Source organism: Lygodium microphyllum, chromosome 7 (genome assembly GCF_053477565.2).
Source record: "Lygodium microphyllum isolate KBCC chromosome 7, Lygodium_microphyllum_v1.1.10, whole genome shotgun sequence".
Taxonomy (NCBI): Eukaryota; Viridiplantae; Streptophyta; class Polypodiopsida; order Schizaeales; family Lygodiaceae; genus Lygodium; species Lygodium microphyllum.
Genome location: NC_141141.1, coordinates 87252540 through 87271750, shown reverse-complemented (window position 1 = coordinate 87271750; position 19211 = coordinate 87252540). Strand labels below are relative to the sequence as shown.

General features: G+C 42.9%; 1 protein-coding gene across 2 annotated transcripts in view; it reads left to right on the top strand.

Annotated features, from left to right (window-relative positions):
* The first annotated feature begins 711 nt into the window (after positions 1-711).
* Positions 712-19211, top strand: part of CLUB (TRAPP II complex TRAPPC10/CLUB) — a 163450-nt gene continuing 144950 nt past the window's right edge. For both annotated transcript variants that reach the window (XR_015691343.1, XM_087681576.1), the window contains exons 1-2: positions 712-1030; positions 1943-2172. Coding sequence is in view for 1 of the 2 variants with exons in the window: in XM_087681576.1 (XP_087537702.1) it covers positions 967-1030; positions 1943-2172 (294 nt within the window). In the remaining variant the exon portion in view is untranslated. The remainder of the gene's footprint in view (positions 1031-1942; positions 2173-19211) is intronic.

Below are 19211 nucleotides of genomic sequence, written 5' to 3'. Positions count from 1 at the left end.
GAGAGAGAGAGAGAGAGAGAATATATAGAGAGAATTACAGAAAGAAAATATAAAATAGAAGAGAAAGAGAGAAGGAAAAGAGAGGAGAGAGAGATAAGAAAAACACAAAGAGAAGAAAAGGAGAGAGAGAGAGAGAGAGAAAAGAAAAAAATAAAAAAGAGAATGAAGAGAGAGAAGAAGAAGAAGAAAAAAGAAAAAAAGAGGAGAGAGAAAGAGAATGAAAAGAGAGGAGAGAGGGAAGTGAATAAAAAGAGAGAGAGAGAGAAGAAAAGCGGGGAGTGAAAAAAAATAGAGAGAGAGAGAACTAAGACGAGAAAAAATAAACTAAAATAGAAGGCAGAGAGAAAGAGAATTAAACACAGAGAATTTGAAAAGAGGGAGAGAGAGAAAAATGAAAAAGAAGAAGAGAAAGATGAGAAATGGATTGTTGAGCGAAGCTGCCGTGCGATAGCCCGCTTGCCATTTCAAGGCAGCAAAGCTTGCTACAAAGTGGCCTAACGTTCCGTGCGTGCAAAGCACGCATAGAACGCTAGCACTAGAATTGCAGCTAGAAAATTGCACATTAAGCATTAGATCGAAATGTGATTCCCAAAAGTGCACGTCAACCATTACAATACAAATCTGGACTTGGACTTGACGGAGGCTACATTATAAAACACACTTTTTTCGGTACTTATGAAGAGCAAAATTGGAGATGCATTAATAAGTTATAGACTTGCAGGAAACTACACATGCTCTCGTAAAAGCGAGGACTGTTTGTAGGCCCGGTTTCTGTGTGAGACAGAGAGAGAGAGAGAGAGAGAGAGAGAGAGAGATCATCGATCTAAGAAGGAGAATTCTATATCGAGCCTCCAAGCACACAGCCTTTCCTGGAGAGAGTTTCTTCAGCTTATTTTGTCATTCTACCATCTTCATCAGGACCAGCAGCTACAAATGCAGCCGGGCTGAGGTTCCCTCCTGCCAGCCATGGCTACCCTGCTGACACAGCTCCAATCCATTAAAGGCTCGTCCGAACGCATAGTCGTTGCGAGTAAGTTTTCAGTTTATTCCTCGCTTTCTCTCATGTCTTTCAGCCTGCTCGGCGTACAGCAGTAAATCCCTGATAGCAGCTCTTTAAAGGCTTAGTTAATGTGCTTGCAATTGATATGCAATTTGACTGCGATCCTCCGAGCTATCTGTCTCTGTAGATATCAAGCTTCCATATGCACATATTTGCACCGTTTCTAATTGTTCTGGATGGGGTATCTATTCTGATCTGTAAAAAAAATTGCCAGGAGAATACTTTCTTAGTCTCACGCTAGAACTTGCTTGGTTTAGAGCTTTTTCCAACAGCCTCCTCATAGTTTACAAGTTTGCTCAAATTATTGTTAGCTGATGGGAATGCTTCATTCACATACACTAAGCTCATCTGAATGCATATCAGGAATTGTGCACATGCATTTCATCCGTATCATATCTTTGTGATCGCCTTGCAAGCCTCTAGGCATGTTTGCTAGCTGATGCATTGCTGGAGGAAGATTTGGTTGCTTCCACAAGCACTTCATGCCGGGATATTTCATGTAGCTGTTATAGATCAATTGATTAATGCCACTTTTTGTGTGCTTTCAATTCTACTGCAAAATACCCCATAGGAGATTTGAATATTATTTTAAGCAACATTTGAGGGCAACCTTTTCTAAACTAGCAAGGTAGCAAATTCCCATTTAGGACAAACTGCTGGTTTAGACAGGTGGAAGCACTGTATTCCTAAAGTATCTCCAAATGCAATCAGCCAAAAGATGATACCAAATTATTGATAAAAACATCTCAAATATTAAAAGAGAAGAAGATAGAACATTGCAAGTGCAAAGTGACAAAAGTATTGGGACGCGTTTGATGATCCAAAGACAATATTAAGATCTCTATTGCATAGGGTTTAATTTTCCACTTTTTGCATGTGCAGTTGAAGATGTAAATGACCTGTGGCCAGTTGTGAAGGAAGGCTTTGATGCTCGTGTGCCATTCAGAAAAGCATGCCTTAATAATAAAGCTCGCAATCCTGTTGTAATTGATAAGCTACCTGTGGAGTACATTCTTACGACTGATGCACGTCTTCGTAGTCGCCCTCTTCAAGAGCAAGTTTCATTCTGGTTTCGCCAGCCTTATGCCACTGTGGTACTTGTAACATGCGAGGTAGATTCTGCTAGCAAATTATCTTTTAGTATCTATTGATTTGTGATTCCCTTGTAATATGCTTGTGGAGGATTTGCTGTTGCCAAGATCTTTTGCCGTGCAAATACCAAGGCCTTATGCACTGTATATCTGAGGTTACTACCTTCTTCTTCTTGAGCAATTTGCTTATGCACAACAATCAAAACTAAGGAATGTTTTTTCCATATTTTCTTTGGTGCGCAATCTAACAAAAGGATGGCCTACTTTTTGGCACATAATAACTTTATCTATTTTGTTGAAAGCTCTCAAAGTCAATGGTATTAACTTGTGATTCTTAGAAGTATCATCGTTTCTTTGTTTCAGTTCCTTTTTTCTTTTTTGGTGGTTTCTTTTGGGGGGGGGGGGGGATTTTGAGGAGGGGACAGGTTGCTTTGATTGAGCTTTTGTCCTCTATCTGTGTGAGAGTTGTGTTTTGAAACAGTTGCTTTGCTGCCTAAGGTCTCATACTTTGTGAGCTGATACATTACTCCATACTATATCATAGTCCCTTTACATTGTAGCACTCCCTCTTGACCTGTATATCAGCTGCTCATTGTATGTGAGTTGTATATTTCTCACACAAAAATGTCCGCACACATTGTTTTGGGTAAAAAGCTATTGCCAATTAGAAATTGAGTAAATACTCTGAATGAATGCAGCCATATAATCTTGGGAACATTGGATATGAAAGAATCTTACTATTGAAGAGGAATTGGTGTGAGGATCTCTTGAAAGTTCAAGTGTCAAAGAGAGTAGCCTCAAAAGCAGCAAGTTGCAAAGGCTCTAAAGAGTCTAGAAGCGTGCACAGGACAATAACTAGCATAAACGTTGACCTCACTCAATTAGATGTCAAGAGGATACAAATAGCAATGGCACAAGAATTGGGGATGAAGATGGCTTTCTATCGAGAGCATCTTCTTCATACCACAAAGGATGGCTTTTTAGTCCGCTTGAGATAGATGGATAGCCACCTATCCCATGGAGTTAGATGTGCTATTATTGCGCACCTCCTCACACTAGTTAGAGATTGAGAATGGTAGATGTAGATCCATCCCCCCAAAGGAGTGCATATGTTAGATATGTTAGCTAGAGCCAAAGACTAAGGAGCACTATATTTGTTGCTTGCCAACATACTATGGGACTCGAGGCCAATTTCATTGTCTATTTAGAGAGAGGTTTGGATGACTATGGAGGATCGTGGATTATATTGACCAACGATATTTGGGTTTTTTGCCTATAGATGTGGCAATTTAGAGAGACATTACTTAGGAGTAGAGTATTAGACCACCATAGGCCTACCCAGAGGCAGCTTATAGGTTTCTTTACGAGTGTATAAGGGATCCTAGAGTAATCCTAGTCCCACTTTTCATCTAGTAGGGGGATTGAGGAGACTTGTATATAGCCATCGTCACAACTTATATCTACACAAGGGGTGATGATAGGTCAAGCGGTCCAGCTTGGTCTATCTACGTGTCCCAGACCTCAATATAGGCATTGATGACACATGCAAGGAGGATATAAGGGATCATTGTCCATGCTAGAGCGAAGACTCAATGCCCCTACTATGCACCTAGTGGGGGAATTGAGGAGACTCCAACATAGCCATAGTCATAGCTTATATCTACACAAGGGGTGGTGATAGATTAAGTGGTCTAGCTTGGTCGATGTAGGCATCCTTGACCTCAACATAGGCATTGACGACACATGGAAAGGAGGATATAAGGGATCATTGTGTGGGCTAGAGCAAGGACTCATAATCCCCTTGATTTTGTCACCCATATTTGTACCAATTGAACTTAGTGTAGTTTTGAAAATTGGCTATGTAGTCTTTGTACGACTATATAGATTTTCTTTCTTCTTTAACTGTTCTTGTACATTGTACATTCATTACATTTGTATTGTAACTATTGGTTCATAGGTTATTTTAGCCCCTTGTAGATGTGAATAAAGCATCTCATTTCATCCTTCTCTCTCTCTCTCTCTCTCTCTCTCATATACACAACATACCCATACACTGTGATTTAGGTCGAAACATTGAGTGTGGACTTTAAATTATGTGCAAACAATTTTTGTATCCGATGTAGCATTGCATGTAGGCCCAATGTTCTTTAGTCTGGTTAGTATTGTACTAGTATGGGGCGGTACTAATTAGTTGCGCCCTTAGATGTGATAACCATGGTCTAAGGCTGAGATTGCATTAGAGTGTGTGGCACTTGGCAAAATGAGAGAGAACTTGACATACAAGTCAGTGGAAAGCTGATTGGGGGACTCACTGAGGTTAAGAAAGGATCATTCCAGATAGGTGGATTGCTGTGAGTGCATTTTAGGGCTGTTGGATTAGCTCTAAGATAGGCGATAGTGTCAGAGGTGGATGTAGCAATGGAAGCATAAACATGTGCTGAAATAAATTGTTGAACACAAGACAAAAGAGAAAGGAAAGAAGGAACACTGAAGAACACAATATAGATGAAAACTCATATGTATGCTCGGGAAATGGAATCCATATATCCAACACGAGACAGTTGCATACAACAGTGAGTCACTGGCTGTATGGGTACTAGCACCGGCTTCTCTCTCTAGCAGAAGATCCACAAGTGTGACGGTGCGTGAGTGAGTGACTGACTAAGGAGGAGGAGCTTGAATAAATAGGACAAAAATATGTCCTCAATATGATTAGGTCAGCTAGCATTTAATGCTGGTTAGCCAGCGATGAATGGTAAATATGACCAAAATGAAGACAAAAAAAAATGCATAAAATAATCTAAATAATGCCAAGCCCTAAAGCATGTATAGACTCACACATGAGTTGACATATTTGCTAAGAGATAGCTGATTGTGCGCATGTGATAGCACAAGAACAACATGTTTCCTTCTTTGCCTAAGTGAGAAATGATGATAGAATAGGAGGGCTTGCTAGTTGCACTGGAGTTTTACCCTCTTTTGAAGTTGGTGGTGCCATCAAAATCGCCATCAAAGCTATTGTTTGAAAGATTCTCTCTTCAATTGATGCTCTCTCTTTCTCTCTCTTAGTGACTAATTTTCAATAGTCTACATCAGATTGAAGGGGGACAGCAATGTTTTTGTAAAGAAATACCCTAATGCAGGAACACAAATAAAAGTGTATGATAAAGCATGAACTCAATACAAAACATAGGTAGTTAGGGTAACTCAGAGATAGTGAACACATTGAATGAATATCAAATATACAATTCTCATGTAGCAAAGAAATCTTGAAGGGAATGGATATTGAACCTTGAATTCTCGTGTCTAGAGGACAGAGGCAGAGGTAATGAGTTGGAGAGTGCGTTGTACTCTTGACGGATCCCCAAGCGTAGGAAGGTAGTCCCCAAGATGTGACAACAACAATTGCAACAATGGATGATGCTCGATCAGTGTAGATAGTGGAGAGGGAAAACCAGCAAGCGCAGTTGTTGATGATAACGTGGCTGACTGATGGTAGCAAAATTCAGGTTTGATGATGTGGACATGCTAATGTCAACAAAAAATGTAGGTATGATGATGTGGCAGTCCATCAATAGCGGATCATAAGGGCAGTAGTTCAGCAGGTTGCCAGTGCTGATCAACAAATGCAGCAAAAATCTATGCACATTGCACAATGGAGGCTAGATACAAATGCTGGATGGATGGAGACAATGTTAAGCAGCCTTGGCTAAGATGTCCTTTGTGAACAGGTGTGGATAGTGAAGTTAGATCACTTGAAATGTGCAAAAACGAGTTTGAGATCGAATGGAGGGTAGCATGCCTATTTACAGAAAGTTTTGGGTCCTCAATAGTGTAGAATCTCTCCCTATTTTAACTCTCTTGAATCACTCCCCGTTTTAGTTTTTTTAAAATATTAAATGAGCATTTTTGGGGTTGTTCAAGAGGCTAATCAGCATCTAATGTATATTTTTCTTAACACCCGCGCTTAGGCCCAAGAATTGAGCTAGAAAGGAAGGCCAACATTTTTTTTTTGGGGGTTTTTATCCCAAGGCGTTCCACTTCAAAGTAGCTAGGGCATTGGAGAAAGGGTGCATGTCAGTTGCCTAGTGGCCTACGAAGACTATAGAGGCAATGGTAATCTTACCAAGGGAGTCCAAGTGGTCACCATTGAGAGGCTAGGGCATTAGATAAAGGGTACATGTCGGTGGCTCCGTGGCCTACCAAGTCGTGCAAAGGCAAATATAATCACAATGATTTTTTTTTCTGAGTGTTTTTTTTAGAAAATTTGAATTGCGGTCGATTAAGTAATTGATAAGAGACTAACAATAAAAAATAGTTGGATCCAAGACCTTCACAAAAGAAACAAGATAACCCTACGATTACTAGGTGTTGATGACAAGGGAATGGGCTAAGGGTGGGTGAAGTAAATATGGTAGGTATGTGGAGAGGCATAAAAGATGGATAGATAGCAAGCTAGATGTGCAAAGCAAGCAAAGGGAGATTGCCATGTGCCATGTTGCGAAAATGGTGGATTCAGAGTCGACCACTCAAAAGACCGAAAAGGAATAAATGCTCACAGATGCATGTTTACACGAACAGAGTGCTAATGCACTGGAGCCATGCAAGAGGGTGCATGCTCATGCAAAATGCTATGCAATGGTGCCACTAGACAGTGCTATCGCAAGGAAAATGTTTACTTGCCCAATGTCCTTTTACAATCACTTCATCTTGATAGTGTGGATGAGAATACAAGAGTATAAAATATTAAATGTTTAAAGCAAAGACTGTAAAATCATCATGTCACCACAAAGAGAAGAAAGCCTTTCCCTCTCAAACTAGAAGAGAAGCCTAAGGGCATAGTTGCACTCGTACGTAGTATGAACTAATTCGTACCATACAGTTCGTACCGTACCGTACCGTACGAATTCGTACAAAAAAACAAGTTTTTTTTTGGTTTTTTGTTTTGTTTTTGTTTTTGTTTTTTTTTTGCGTGGTTGTTGTTATTGGTGGTGGTTTGGGTTGTTGATTGTTGTTGTTGTGGTGGTGGTGGTGATTTTGTAGCCTTGATCGATCAACCAAGAAAGGGGATGGAAGCTTGATTAGACTCCTCATACATATTTTGTTATGATTTATCCTAGAGCCAAAGGCCATTCATAAGGTATTCAAGCAGTTTCAAACGTTTCTAATTGATGTCCCATCATTTTTCACAATATGTTAGTGTCATCAATAAATAAATTCAGCACCATTTGAGAATCATCAAGTAGCTTAATCCTATTGATTTTACCTTTGTTCACAGCTCATTTTGCACCACCCAACCCAAAGCATTAGTACACATTGCTAATAAAACTAGGCCAGAGGATAGCTTGGCCTAATGTACCTTCTAAGAGTACACGAATTAGTGAATGTACCATCGGTAGCTGCTTTAGCCTTAGCAATGCCAAACAAAACCATAACAAAATTCATAAATCTTTTACCAAAACCTTCGGTGGTTTGTTTGGTAATTGTTGGTCTCACAGGTCATTTTGGCGTCTTGTAGACGTTAATAAAGCATCTCATGTCATATATTCTCTCTCTCTCTCTCTCTCTCTCAAGCATACATGCCTCTTATTTGTATGATCATTCATGTATGATGTATCCATTCCTATGTATGTACTTGTAAGTTGTAGTGCATGTTGCGCATGCGGCATATGCCATAGAGGTTTTGGCGTGTTACCCTCAAGTATTCATCTTATATACTCCAATAGCATTGCTATTTAGACTCTTAATATCTGTTCTATCATCTATAATTCAAAATAATGCAGTTAAATTTTTTTCATACTAATATCGTACCGTACCTTATAAAATCTTAAGGTACCATTTAGTACCGTATTTTATCGTACCGTATCGTACCGTACTTTTCGTACATGACAACTATGCCTGAGGGATGCACCCTCTTCTCGTCAACTTGAAGAAGTAGAAGAGGGTCTATCCCAGTTAATCCTGGGTAGAATATACTGTAACATTGGCTATTAGACTGTTTTGGTCAATATGTTTGCATAGTTGTGGATGATGGCATAAACTCTAGGCGTATATTGTCTAGCTCAATCTGCTCTCTGGTGAAGTGGAAGTGGACTCCCACATGCCGCATGCATGGTGTGATGATTTGATTGTCTGCAAGGGCAATGGCACTCTTATTGTTGCAATAGACAACAATAGGAGAGTCACATGGGAAATGAAGCGCCGCTTGTAGACTCCCTAGGTAGATGGCCTCAGTGGTACCATCAAATAACACCCAATAATTGGCCTTGGCTATGGAAGCCGCCACCATTTTTTTGTTTATGACTTGACCAAGAAATGGGAGTTGTGCCCAAGGTAAAGAGGTAGCCACTACGGGAATGTGGGATGTCAAGGTCTCTTGCCCAATTAGAATCAGTGTAGCCTTGCAAACACAAACCGGAACCATAAGTTAGGCTATAAGCATAGGTACACTGAACATATCTCAAAGTACACAAACAAGCAATCCAATGTGACATCGAGGTACAATGAAATAATGACTAGGCTAGCTAAATTTGGCCTAGTATGAATCAACCAAAGAAGTTTTCCTGCTGTAGATCTATAGGAGTGCTCGTCCTAGGGTATCTTTAGAGAAGTGGACAATGGGATCAAGTGGTGTGTCTATAGGTCGTGTTTGATAGGAGCAATACTATTCAAGTAGCTGAAGAGCATACTTTTGTTGAGACACAAAAGTACTACCCTGAGGACGAACTACCTTCATTCCCAAGAAATAAGACAACAAACCAAGGTCTATCATCTCAAAAGTAGCATATGATCGGTTAGGGTTTAACAACACGTGTACACATACACACTCACAGTGAACAAGTAAATAGCAAGAGAGTGCTGGAAGGTCACATCCAGTATGTGAGAATGAATGAAAATACAATCCCTAAGGTACTATGTACCACATCCATTGATATGTGTTTACATGGGGAAAAAACCCTTCTCCAACTAGAATTTAAAAAGTGTCCGTGAGATAAGGGAGTGTTCACACAAGAACTTAGGAGGAACACAATAAGTGTAACAAACCCCCCTTGAGTGAAGGATGTGAATGTATATAGGGAATAGGCAGATCAATCCCCATACATTATCAAGCCGAGAGCCTTGCGAAAGGCTTAAACTTCTCTCTAGGGAGAGCTTTCGTAAGCACATATGCCAAGTTGTCCTGTGTAGGGACATAAACCAAGTCAATCTCCCTTGCATGGAGTCTTTCTCGTTGACATAATGATAATGCATCTCAATGCGCTTAGTGCGAGCATGAAAAACTGGTTTCCTCGCAACTACCATGGCACTCTGACTGTCAGTGTAGATAGGAGTAGATGATTATTGTCCCATACTAAGATCGACCAAAAGGCGTCCGAGCCTTATACATTCCAATATAGCTGTAAATGCTGCCTTGTATTTAGGTTCATTGCTAGATGTGGCCATTGTAGACTGCTTCTTGCTCAGCCAAGAAATGCATGAATCACCAAGCATGAAAGAAGTTACCGCTAGTAGACACCCTTGTGTCAAAACAACTAGCCCAATCATTGTTTGTAAACGCATGCAAGCAAAGAGTAGTGCTTTTAGGATTGAAAAGGCCCAATGTTTTGAGTGCCTTTGAGATAATGAAAGACATGTTTAAGTTCTTGCCAATATGTAGTACCAAGGCTGTGCATAAAGTGTGCCAACTAAGAGACGCCAAACCGAATATCCAGCTGTGTATTATCCAATACAATAAATAGCCATCAGCTTGCTGATAAAGAGAAGCATCAAAAGGTTCTCTTGCATTCTCGAAGTGTAAACTTGTGGCCTATCTCAACGGAAGTAGAGATAGGTTTGTAGTCTTGCATGTGAAAATGCTCAAGAAGTTGCCCAATGTACTTAAACTACTGCAAAATAATGCCCCCCTCTTGGTTGAGATAGACTGTGCTTGGGCTGACGGAGATCGACGTCATTAAGTCGAAGACATATGTAGATATTTCCTCTGCCCCCTCGTGTATTTCTGCACTCTTATACAACATACTACACCGCAGATTTTTTGCGTTTACACTATCTCCTTCTCTCTCTCTCTCTCTCTCTCCTCTCTGTGTTCACTCTCTCTCAGTCTTTGTCCTACGCTTCCGCATCGCTGCACTCTGACATGGTATCAGAGCAGTGAAGATGGACTGACTGAGGGTTGAACCTATCTGAAGAGGAGATTTCAGCGCGACACAAGGCTGCGTTTCCAAGATTTGAGGGCGAGTGGGAGGGCTGTGCATTGGATCAAGGCTGAAGCGAGCGTGGGCGTGCGGGAAAGGAGTCTAATCGGTGAATTTGCTGCAGGTTATTGCTGTTCGAAGGGAAGGAAGGTTGCGTTTGAGGCCTTCCATTGCAGATTTTACCTTTTCATCGCCTCCGGTGGGTGAAGAAGGTTTGGGCAGCGGAGGAACCAGCCCTAGAAGGTTGCATTTTCACAATCAGAGGGGACTGATTTTGCGTTTGTGTAAGTATTGTAGGTTAACATGTCTACAGAGACTGATTTGGATTTCCAGGTGATCATGGACAGGAAGGTGCCTGTCCTACCAGCTCTTCCATCAGATCAAAAGCTTGATGGTGACAATTATCACATCTGGCGGCTGATGATGTTGGCCATTTTGGAGTCCTATGATCTGGCGGAACTGGTGATGGAGGAGATTTACAGGCCCTTGGTGAGGGATAAGTCCAAACTCTCTTCCAATGCTTGTGCGGAGTTGACCAAGGCCTAGTCTCATTGGGACAAACTGAATGCCAGGATTCGATTTTTCTTGTTTCTGTCTTGCACTACAGTTGTGATAGCTCACATCGAGCACTTGACGGTGGCTCGAGAGATATGACTGGAGCTCGACCAGATGTACAAGTGGATGACCCTGATGAAGAGGGTTTCTTTGGAGGTGCAGATGCGGACTTTGTCTGTGAATAAGTCTTCTTCGCTTCGGGAACATATCAACAAGCTTCGACAGCTTCAAATGCAGGTTCAAAATGCGGGGAAGCCTATTTCCTCCAAAGACATGGCGATCACTTTACTATCCTAGTTGCGGCCGCAATTTGGTACTTTTTATTCCACTCTTATTGTACAGGGCAGGAGTCGACTCTTCAGTGGGAAGAGTTGGTTCCTATGGTCTTGGACGAGGAGGAACAATTGAAGGGACAGAATGCTTCCAAATCGGAGGCATTGGTTGGTCAAGCCTCTCAGAAGAAGTGGAAGGACCAAAAGAAGGAGGACAACAAATCCAAGAAGGACAAGGAGAAGGAATCAACTTGCCATATTTGTGGAAAGACCGGTCATTGGAAGAAGGATTGCCCTGACAAAGACAAGAAGGATACCAAGAAGAAGGACACGGAGGATTCTGGAGCGGTGTCTGTACCCTTATCAGCTGCTTTTCTACACTTAGTTCTGATGTTGCGATGACAGCTCCCCAGGCTCAAGAGTGGATTGTGGACAGTGGTGCCTCACGGCACATGACTCCTTCTTCCATTGGTGTTGCCCATTTGCATCCTTCGCGTGGGCAGATTCTCATTGGTGCAACTCTTCAATGTCTATTGCAGCGCGGGGTGAGATGTAGCTTATTTTAGATGGACGTGGTGGTACCCACACCTCTGAGGTGTTGCATGTGCCAAGTTTGGGGTATCATTTACTTTCGGTCCATAAGATTTATGCTCTTGGCCTCTTGGTGGAGTTTGACAGTGATACTGTTCGAGTCCTTGATCGTGGATTGAGGAAGGTTCTCTCTGCAGGGTATGAGGAGAATGGAGTCTACAAATTAAAGTCTTCTTCAGCTCTTACTTCTCTTCTTCTTACTTCTCAGACACAGTCCAAGTTATGGCATGCTTGGTTTGGCCACTTGAACTACGAGTACCTTCGGAAGGCATCGCTTGGGTTGTTTGTTCGACGTTTGCTGGACATAGTGGTGAGCCATCAACCATGTGTCTCGTGCATTCGTGGGAAACTTCATCGGGATGTGATTCCCAACAAAGCTTCTAGGCGGTCTACTTTCCCCATGGAGCTTGTATTTACGGATCTTTGTGGCCCGATGAGGATCGAGTCCCTGAAGGGGAGCTTGTACTTCATATTGATCGTAGATAACTACAGTAGGATGACGTGGGTCTATTTCTTGACTTTGAAATCGGAGGCTTTCTCTCATTTCAAGGTCACTTCAAGGATTGGTTTCTATTTGAGGAGAACCGTTCTGGCCGGCGACTGAAAACCTTGCATTTAGACAAGGGAGGTGAATTTATGTCTAATGAGTTTGCTCGTTTTTGTGCAGATAGGGGCATTCACCAGGAGTTTGCTAATACCAACACTCCCCAAGAGAATGGCATTTTGGAGCAGAAGAACCAAAGTGTGATTGAGCTGGCACGCACCATGATGGAGCATTGATAGATACCTTTGTTTCTGTGGGCTGAGGCAGTGCTTGCCGCAGTTCACATCCTCAATCGATCTCCCATTTCGGCCGTTGACAGGATGACACCTTTTGACGCTTACTTCGGGACTAAGCCTAATGTCTCTTATTTCAGGATCTTTGGGTGTGACGCTTATGTGCACATTCCAAAGACGCAACGTGATAAGTTTGAGGCAGCTTCTCGACGACAGTTTTTTGTTGGCTATAGCTCCCAGTCCTAAGGTTATCGTTTGTTTGATCCCGTTAAGCGGGATGTCTACACAAGCCAAGATGTGCGATTTGTGGAAGTTCCAGCCACAGAGGGGGGTGAGGAGCACCCTGTCCTTGGAGATCCAGGGGAGAGTCTGGCTCCCGAGACAGTTCCTTTGGAGCCAAAGCCTCTTGATGGAGATTCTTCTTCTGATTCAGAGTCTTCTCTTCCACTGGCAACCCCCGAGGAGCTTCCATCGGTGGATGTTCCGGAGTCTTCAGCAGATGGAGCGCGACGGGGAGAGGTTCGTCCTCCTCCTCGTTGAGCTTGTGACACACTCCGAGATTCAGGGATCGAGGGGGTCCTTGAGGAGTGGGAGCCGCAGGATAGACTGTGGAGGTCACGGCGGAACCAGGCACATTCTTCGGAGCTTGTTTGCTCCAACTATTGTTTGCTGACCCGTGTTATGTAGGATCAAGACCCCATTTCAATGAAGGAGGCTTTGTAGTCTAATCATTGGCGGAAGGCCATGAAAGCCGAGTTGGAGGCTATTGAGAGGAATGGCACTTGGTCTGAGATCTATGTTGAGCAGCCTCCTGGCTTTGGATCCTCGGATGGGAAAGTTTACAGGTTGAAGAAGGCCTTGTATGGCCTCAAATAGACTCCCCATGCATGGAATGAGAAGATTGACTCGTTTCTTCAGTTGAAGTTGGAATATCGGCGCTCCAAGGTCGATCCCGCAACTTTATGTGCACACTTCCGAGGTTGGTCGTGTGTTGTTTGTGTTATATGTTGATGATTTGATTTTAACAGGGGATCATGCACAGAAGGTTCGAGAGACCAAGACAGCTTTACATCAGGAATTCGAGATGACGGATTTGGGGCTTCTTAATTTCTTCTTGGATCATGAGATCTATCAGTCTCAGCGGGGGATTTTTATCTTTCAACAGAGAGCTCTTAGTGACTTTTGAGATGGAGACTTGTAGGCCCATTACTACTTCTATGGATCCGAATTGGAAGGCCACTTCACACTTAGATTCTCCCGTGATGGATGCTTCACGCTACCGTTAGTTGATTGGATGATTTGGCTTCTCAACACTCGTGTTGATCTTTGTTTTGCTGTGGGGGTCTTTTGGTATGGTTTATGACGGAACCCAAACAGGTGCATTGGCAGGTTGCCCTGAGGATTCTTCGATATTTGAGGGGGACCTCTGACTTAGGGATTCTTATCCCGCAGGTACAAATGCTTCAGATCTGGTTCTTGCAGGTTGGAGTGACTCGGATTGGGCTGGTGATGTGGACCACCGACGGTCTACTACAAGCTACTGTTTTATCTTGGGTACAGGTGTTATCTCTTGGAGTAGCAAGAAACAGCCCACGGTCGCCCTTTCTTCTATTGAGGCGGAGTATTGGGCTGCGTCTTCCACCACATGTGAGGTTGTGTGGCTTCGAAGATTGTTGGAGGAGCTTGGCTACCCCCAAGCTCGTCCTACTCTTCTGCGGTGCGACAATGAGAGTTGCATTGCCTTGGTCCAGAATCCTGTATTCCATGCCCGGATGAAGCACATTGAGATCCAGTATCACTTCATTCAGGAGAAGCTTTTGGATGGGACCATTGATGTGGAGTATTGCAAGATGGAGGATAATCTTGCAGATTTGTTCACGAAGGCGCTTCCCCAGGCTCTTCTTCGGTAGCATTCCAGATCCCTCAGTCTTTTGACCTGTCTAGGATCTGAGAGGGGGTGTTAGACAGTGTCATTTCCTGGACAGTTGGCCAGTCGGACAGCAAAGCAGTACGGCAGCAGTACGGCCAGCGTGGATGCCACGTCAGTAGGGTAGATAGGTGCCACGTGGCACAGGTATAGTCGGACTGCAGTTTTGTGCAGTCGGCCAGTTTTTCTGTAATCGGCTGCATTAAATGTAGTCAACTTGGTGCTGGGAATTCCTATTTTTCGGCTATTTATAGCTGGTTTTTTGGCACACTCCAGTATTCATTATTTTCAGATTCTGATCTTGAGATCTGTTGGCTGAGATAGACTATGCTCGGGCTGACGGAGATCGAGGTCATCAAGTCTGAGACATACATAGACATTTCCTTTGCCCCCTTGTGTATTTCTTCACTCTTATACAGCAAACTACACCGTAGATTTTCTGCGTTTACACTGTCTTCTTTTCTCTCTCTACTCTCTGTGTTCACTCTCTCTCAGTCTTTGTCCTACGCTTCTGCATCGTTGCACTTTGACAGCATGCACCCCTACACTTGCACTTTATATATATGATCAAAATCTAAAGTGGTACATCTCGTCATTGTACCAAAAACTTTGAGTGTCGTGCTCTCACTCTTTCTACTCACTCTCTACTTTGAACTCTACACTAAATCTGAGTTGCACTCTATCTCAATCCTTGCACGTCTGACTGGTATTAGAGCTAGGTTAGAGGCAGCTCAAGAGTGCACGCATCTCAACATAGTGAATAGGCGTGTGCAGGCTCAGCAGGTGTAGGTCAGAGTCAGCAGCTGACTGCCTGATGGAAGCAGTCGGACCAGTGGGCACGGATTTTGCAATCGACAAGTGCAGCGAGCAGGGGCCAGGTAGGCTGTAGCATGTGATGAGGTAGGCAATATGAAGGAGGCATAGTCAGGTGTGACAAGGCTACGTAGGTGATGGGCTGCGATGACCAGGCTGCGACGGGCTGCAATTGACCTGATAGGTCAACCGTGACCAGACGGGTGATGGGTCATGAATCAACTGTCAATTCTTTACCATTTTTTTAATATTTCAAATTTGTTCCTCTCCCACTACCGGGTGTTCGCATGCACAACCATAGTGTGTAATCTTGACCCGAAAAATTGGGGCTTTTCCTCGATTAGGTGACTGTGATGCGGAACAGGACAATCTGACTCAGAAAGTGCAAATCCGGTGCACATTTGCTTGGGAAATTTTGGGGCTTTTCACATTTTAATGAAAATTTTTCAATTTCAGTGCACACCAGACCCAAGCAAGTTGGGGCTTTTGCAGAATTTCTTCTATTTGTGCAACAATTGCTTTGTATATGCACTTGGGTACATGTATTGATTCAATCTGGACAGATTTCCTTTTGAAAATTTGGGGCTTTTGACCGAAATTGTTAAATTTGTGCTCGCAAATGCTTTTGGAGCAGAAATTGCAGTCAAATTTTGGGGATTTCACATGTATTTGGTACCTTGGCCTCTAAATGTGGCTGTAATTGCTTGTGGAGTGCAGTCGACACCCTCTAATTCTGAAAATCAATTTTGCAGATCTGAAATTTCTGCAATTTTTTGATTTCATTGCTGGTTAGTACTTGCAACGTACCATGGTCACTTGTGTGACATTTGGGCCTGCATTTTGTGACTGTTGAGTCAATTTAGTGCTGCAAATTATGGCTGGAAACAATGATAGTAGCAATCTTTTGCACATCAAGAAGCTTGAGGGTGCACATAATTTTGCAATATGGCAAAAACAATGCTACAATGTCTTGGTGCAGAAGAAACATGTGAAGCCTATCAAAGCGAAGGGAATAAAACCAGTAGGTATGGAACAAGAAGAGTGGGATGATTTGGATGAGCTTGCACGCTCTACCATTGAGCTCTTAGTGTTAGATAACTTGCTCTTTACCATTGAGAAGCTGAATTCAGCATATGCAATGAGTTGTATGCTCAGAAAAGTGCAGCTAGCAAGGTTTATTGACTGAATTTCGCATAAAGAAAGGTACAGCCGTGTGTGTACATTTGAATGAGTTCAACTCCATTTTCAGTCAGTTGATTGCTTTGGATTTCCATACAAATAATGAGTTCAAGGCTACCTTCTTGCTATGCACTTTGCTTGAAAGTTGGGATACTTTCAGGACAATCTTGAGTAACTCAAATGCTCAACTGTTATACTCTGGTGTGGAGAGTTCTTTGTTGATGGAAGAACTCAATAAGCAAAATAATTCAATAAACAAGTCTTCTAATGCATTGCACACTAGGGGAAGATTTCAACAAAAGGGTAGTTTTGAAAATAGAGCACATAGCAAGTCTTGTGGCAAAAATGTGGAGTGTCATCATTGTGCAAGAAAGGACACTACAAACGGGACTACTTTCAATTGAAGAAAGAGAGGCAAAAATAAAAACAGTGAAGATAACGAGATTGAGAAAAAGAACAGCCAACCTACTAAGAAGAGCAATGTGAAGATAAAAGAGGTAAATGTAGTCACTTCATGAGAATGATTACTTTAGCAAGGAATGACAGCTATGACTTGCAATGAATTTCTCTTAAGTTGTTTCTTCTCAACTAATATAGATTGGGTCTTGCTAGAATGTCAAAGTTTGGGAGTATTCTTTAGTATTACAAGCAAAGCCGATTATCCATGGAGCTTAGTCCTGAACTACAAAGAGGACAATTTGGAAACAGAGAGTTTCTGAGATAAAGGACCACTTCGGTCTGCTAAAAGGATCCTAGGGCAATTTGGTCTAAAGAAGAAAATCCTGCCAAGGACAATAAGGAATCTTGTGACCCCAAGTGATAAAGCTCTGCGTTGTTTCTGTTGCAAGGAGTTAGGTCATTCCAAAAGGGAATGTCCAAAGCATCCTAAACACCGATGCTCCTGGTGCCACAACATTGGACATATCTACGTAAATTGTCCCAACAAGACTGAAGGAGAACTTGAACTTACAAGAAATGAAGTTGTACAAGCTTTAGTGATCCAGAACCAACCAAGAAATTATCAGATACTTAGGAAAAACCTAGAAGATATTCATGAGATGTAACTACAATAAACTTTTCTCTTGTAATCCAGACTCGAATATATTAAATACAATAAGTTGTTGTTTCAAAAGACCGCATACTTATGAATAGGAAATTATCAGATACTTAGGAAAAACCTAGAAGATATTCATGAGATGTAACCACAATAAACTTTCTCTTGTAATCGAGACTTGGGTATATTAAATACAATAAGTTGTTTCAAAATACCTCATGCTTATGAATGGTCAGAGTGTCGCAATGAGAGCGTGAATGAAATTTCCAAATCTTTCGAGATGAGGACATCTCAAGTTCTCTAAGGGGGAGAGGATGTAATATTTCGCCCTTGCTCAGACATGGGAGCACCCCACCTAAACCCACCCCCCCCTCCCCCCCCCTTGCGGCTCCCCACGTCGTCGCTGAAGAGGTGGCAGGGGGGGAGGGGGAGGAAAGAAAGAGGACGACGTTGACGAGGGGGAAGGAAGAAGACGGTGGCGAAGTGGAAGAAGGAGCAGATCGTGATGATGCCAATGGGAGGAAGAAGGTGATGAATGATAATGAAGAAGAGGATGACGCGGAGTAGGAGTGGAAGACGATGATGAATAGGAGGAAGATTGTGACAGTGATGCCACACCTCCCCCCCTCTCCCTCCCCCTTGGCTGGTACGCCGAGTGCGTGGTCCACCTGAGTGGCGCAAAACATCCTTGCCGCCATGCGAAACGATCGGGTGGTGGAGGCACCATCACCTCCCCCCCCCCCCCCCCCCCCGCGCATGGCAATGAAAGGAGGCTTGGAGGCCTAAGCAGCACACACACACAGAGAAGGTTCTGGAAGATTTCTTTCTCTTTCCCTCCTTAGAGGATGTCCACACACGTTTTTTCTTTCCCCTTTGCCTGCAAACCTATATCTTTTCCTGCGAGATTATCCTCCACCCGCAAGCTTAATTCTCTCCCCAATTGGCCTCGCTAATCGAGTAAAAGGCACTGAAGTCTTGTGCAAATCGCGTCTAAAGGAGAGGAAGATCGAGAATGGCCCCTAAGCGGAAAATGTCATGCGCGGATGGCAATCCCATAACCCACAACGAAGCCTCGAGCAAGGGCATCACTGCCAATCCAACTGCGGTCTAGTGACGGGTTAGATATGGAGATTGAGACAGTTAGTCGTTACGTGCAACGAGGGATAGAGAGAGTGAGTGAGAGTAGTAGCAGAGTGAGCACGTTTGTAGGTACAATGATGAGTAAGTACCTCTAGGTTTTTAGATAGATATATATGTGTAAGTACAAGTGCTAAGGGTGTGTTCACACCCGAGCACATTTAAAGGCACATATATCTATCCAACTCCCATCATCTGTCGGCAATGAGCAAACTGCTCTGTTGGAAGACCCTTCGTGAGAAGGTCTGCAGGGTTATCATCTGTCTGCACTTTGACAAGCTCAATGCTCTTGTTGTCAAGTACATCTCTAATGAAGTGGTACTTCACTTGTATGTGCTTTGTCTTTGCATGAAAGACAAGATTCCGTGCTAGCATGATAGCACTCTGACTATCACAATGGAGAACAGCTAACTTTGTGATGCCAAGCTCTCCCACTAGACATGAAAGCCATAAAGTCTCCTTGCATGCCTCAGTGGCAGCCATATACTTTGCCTTTGTAGTAGACAATGCAACACACTTTTGTGGCCTGGAGATCCAAGAGATTGCTCCTCTTGTGAAAG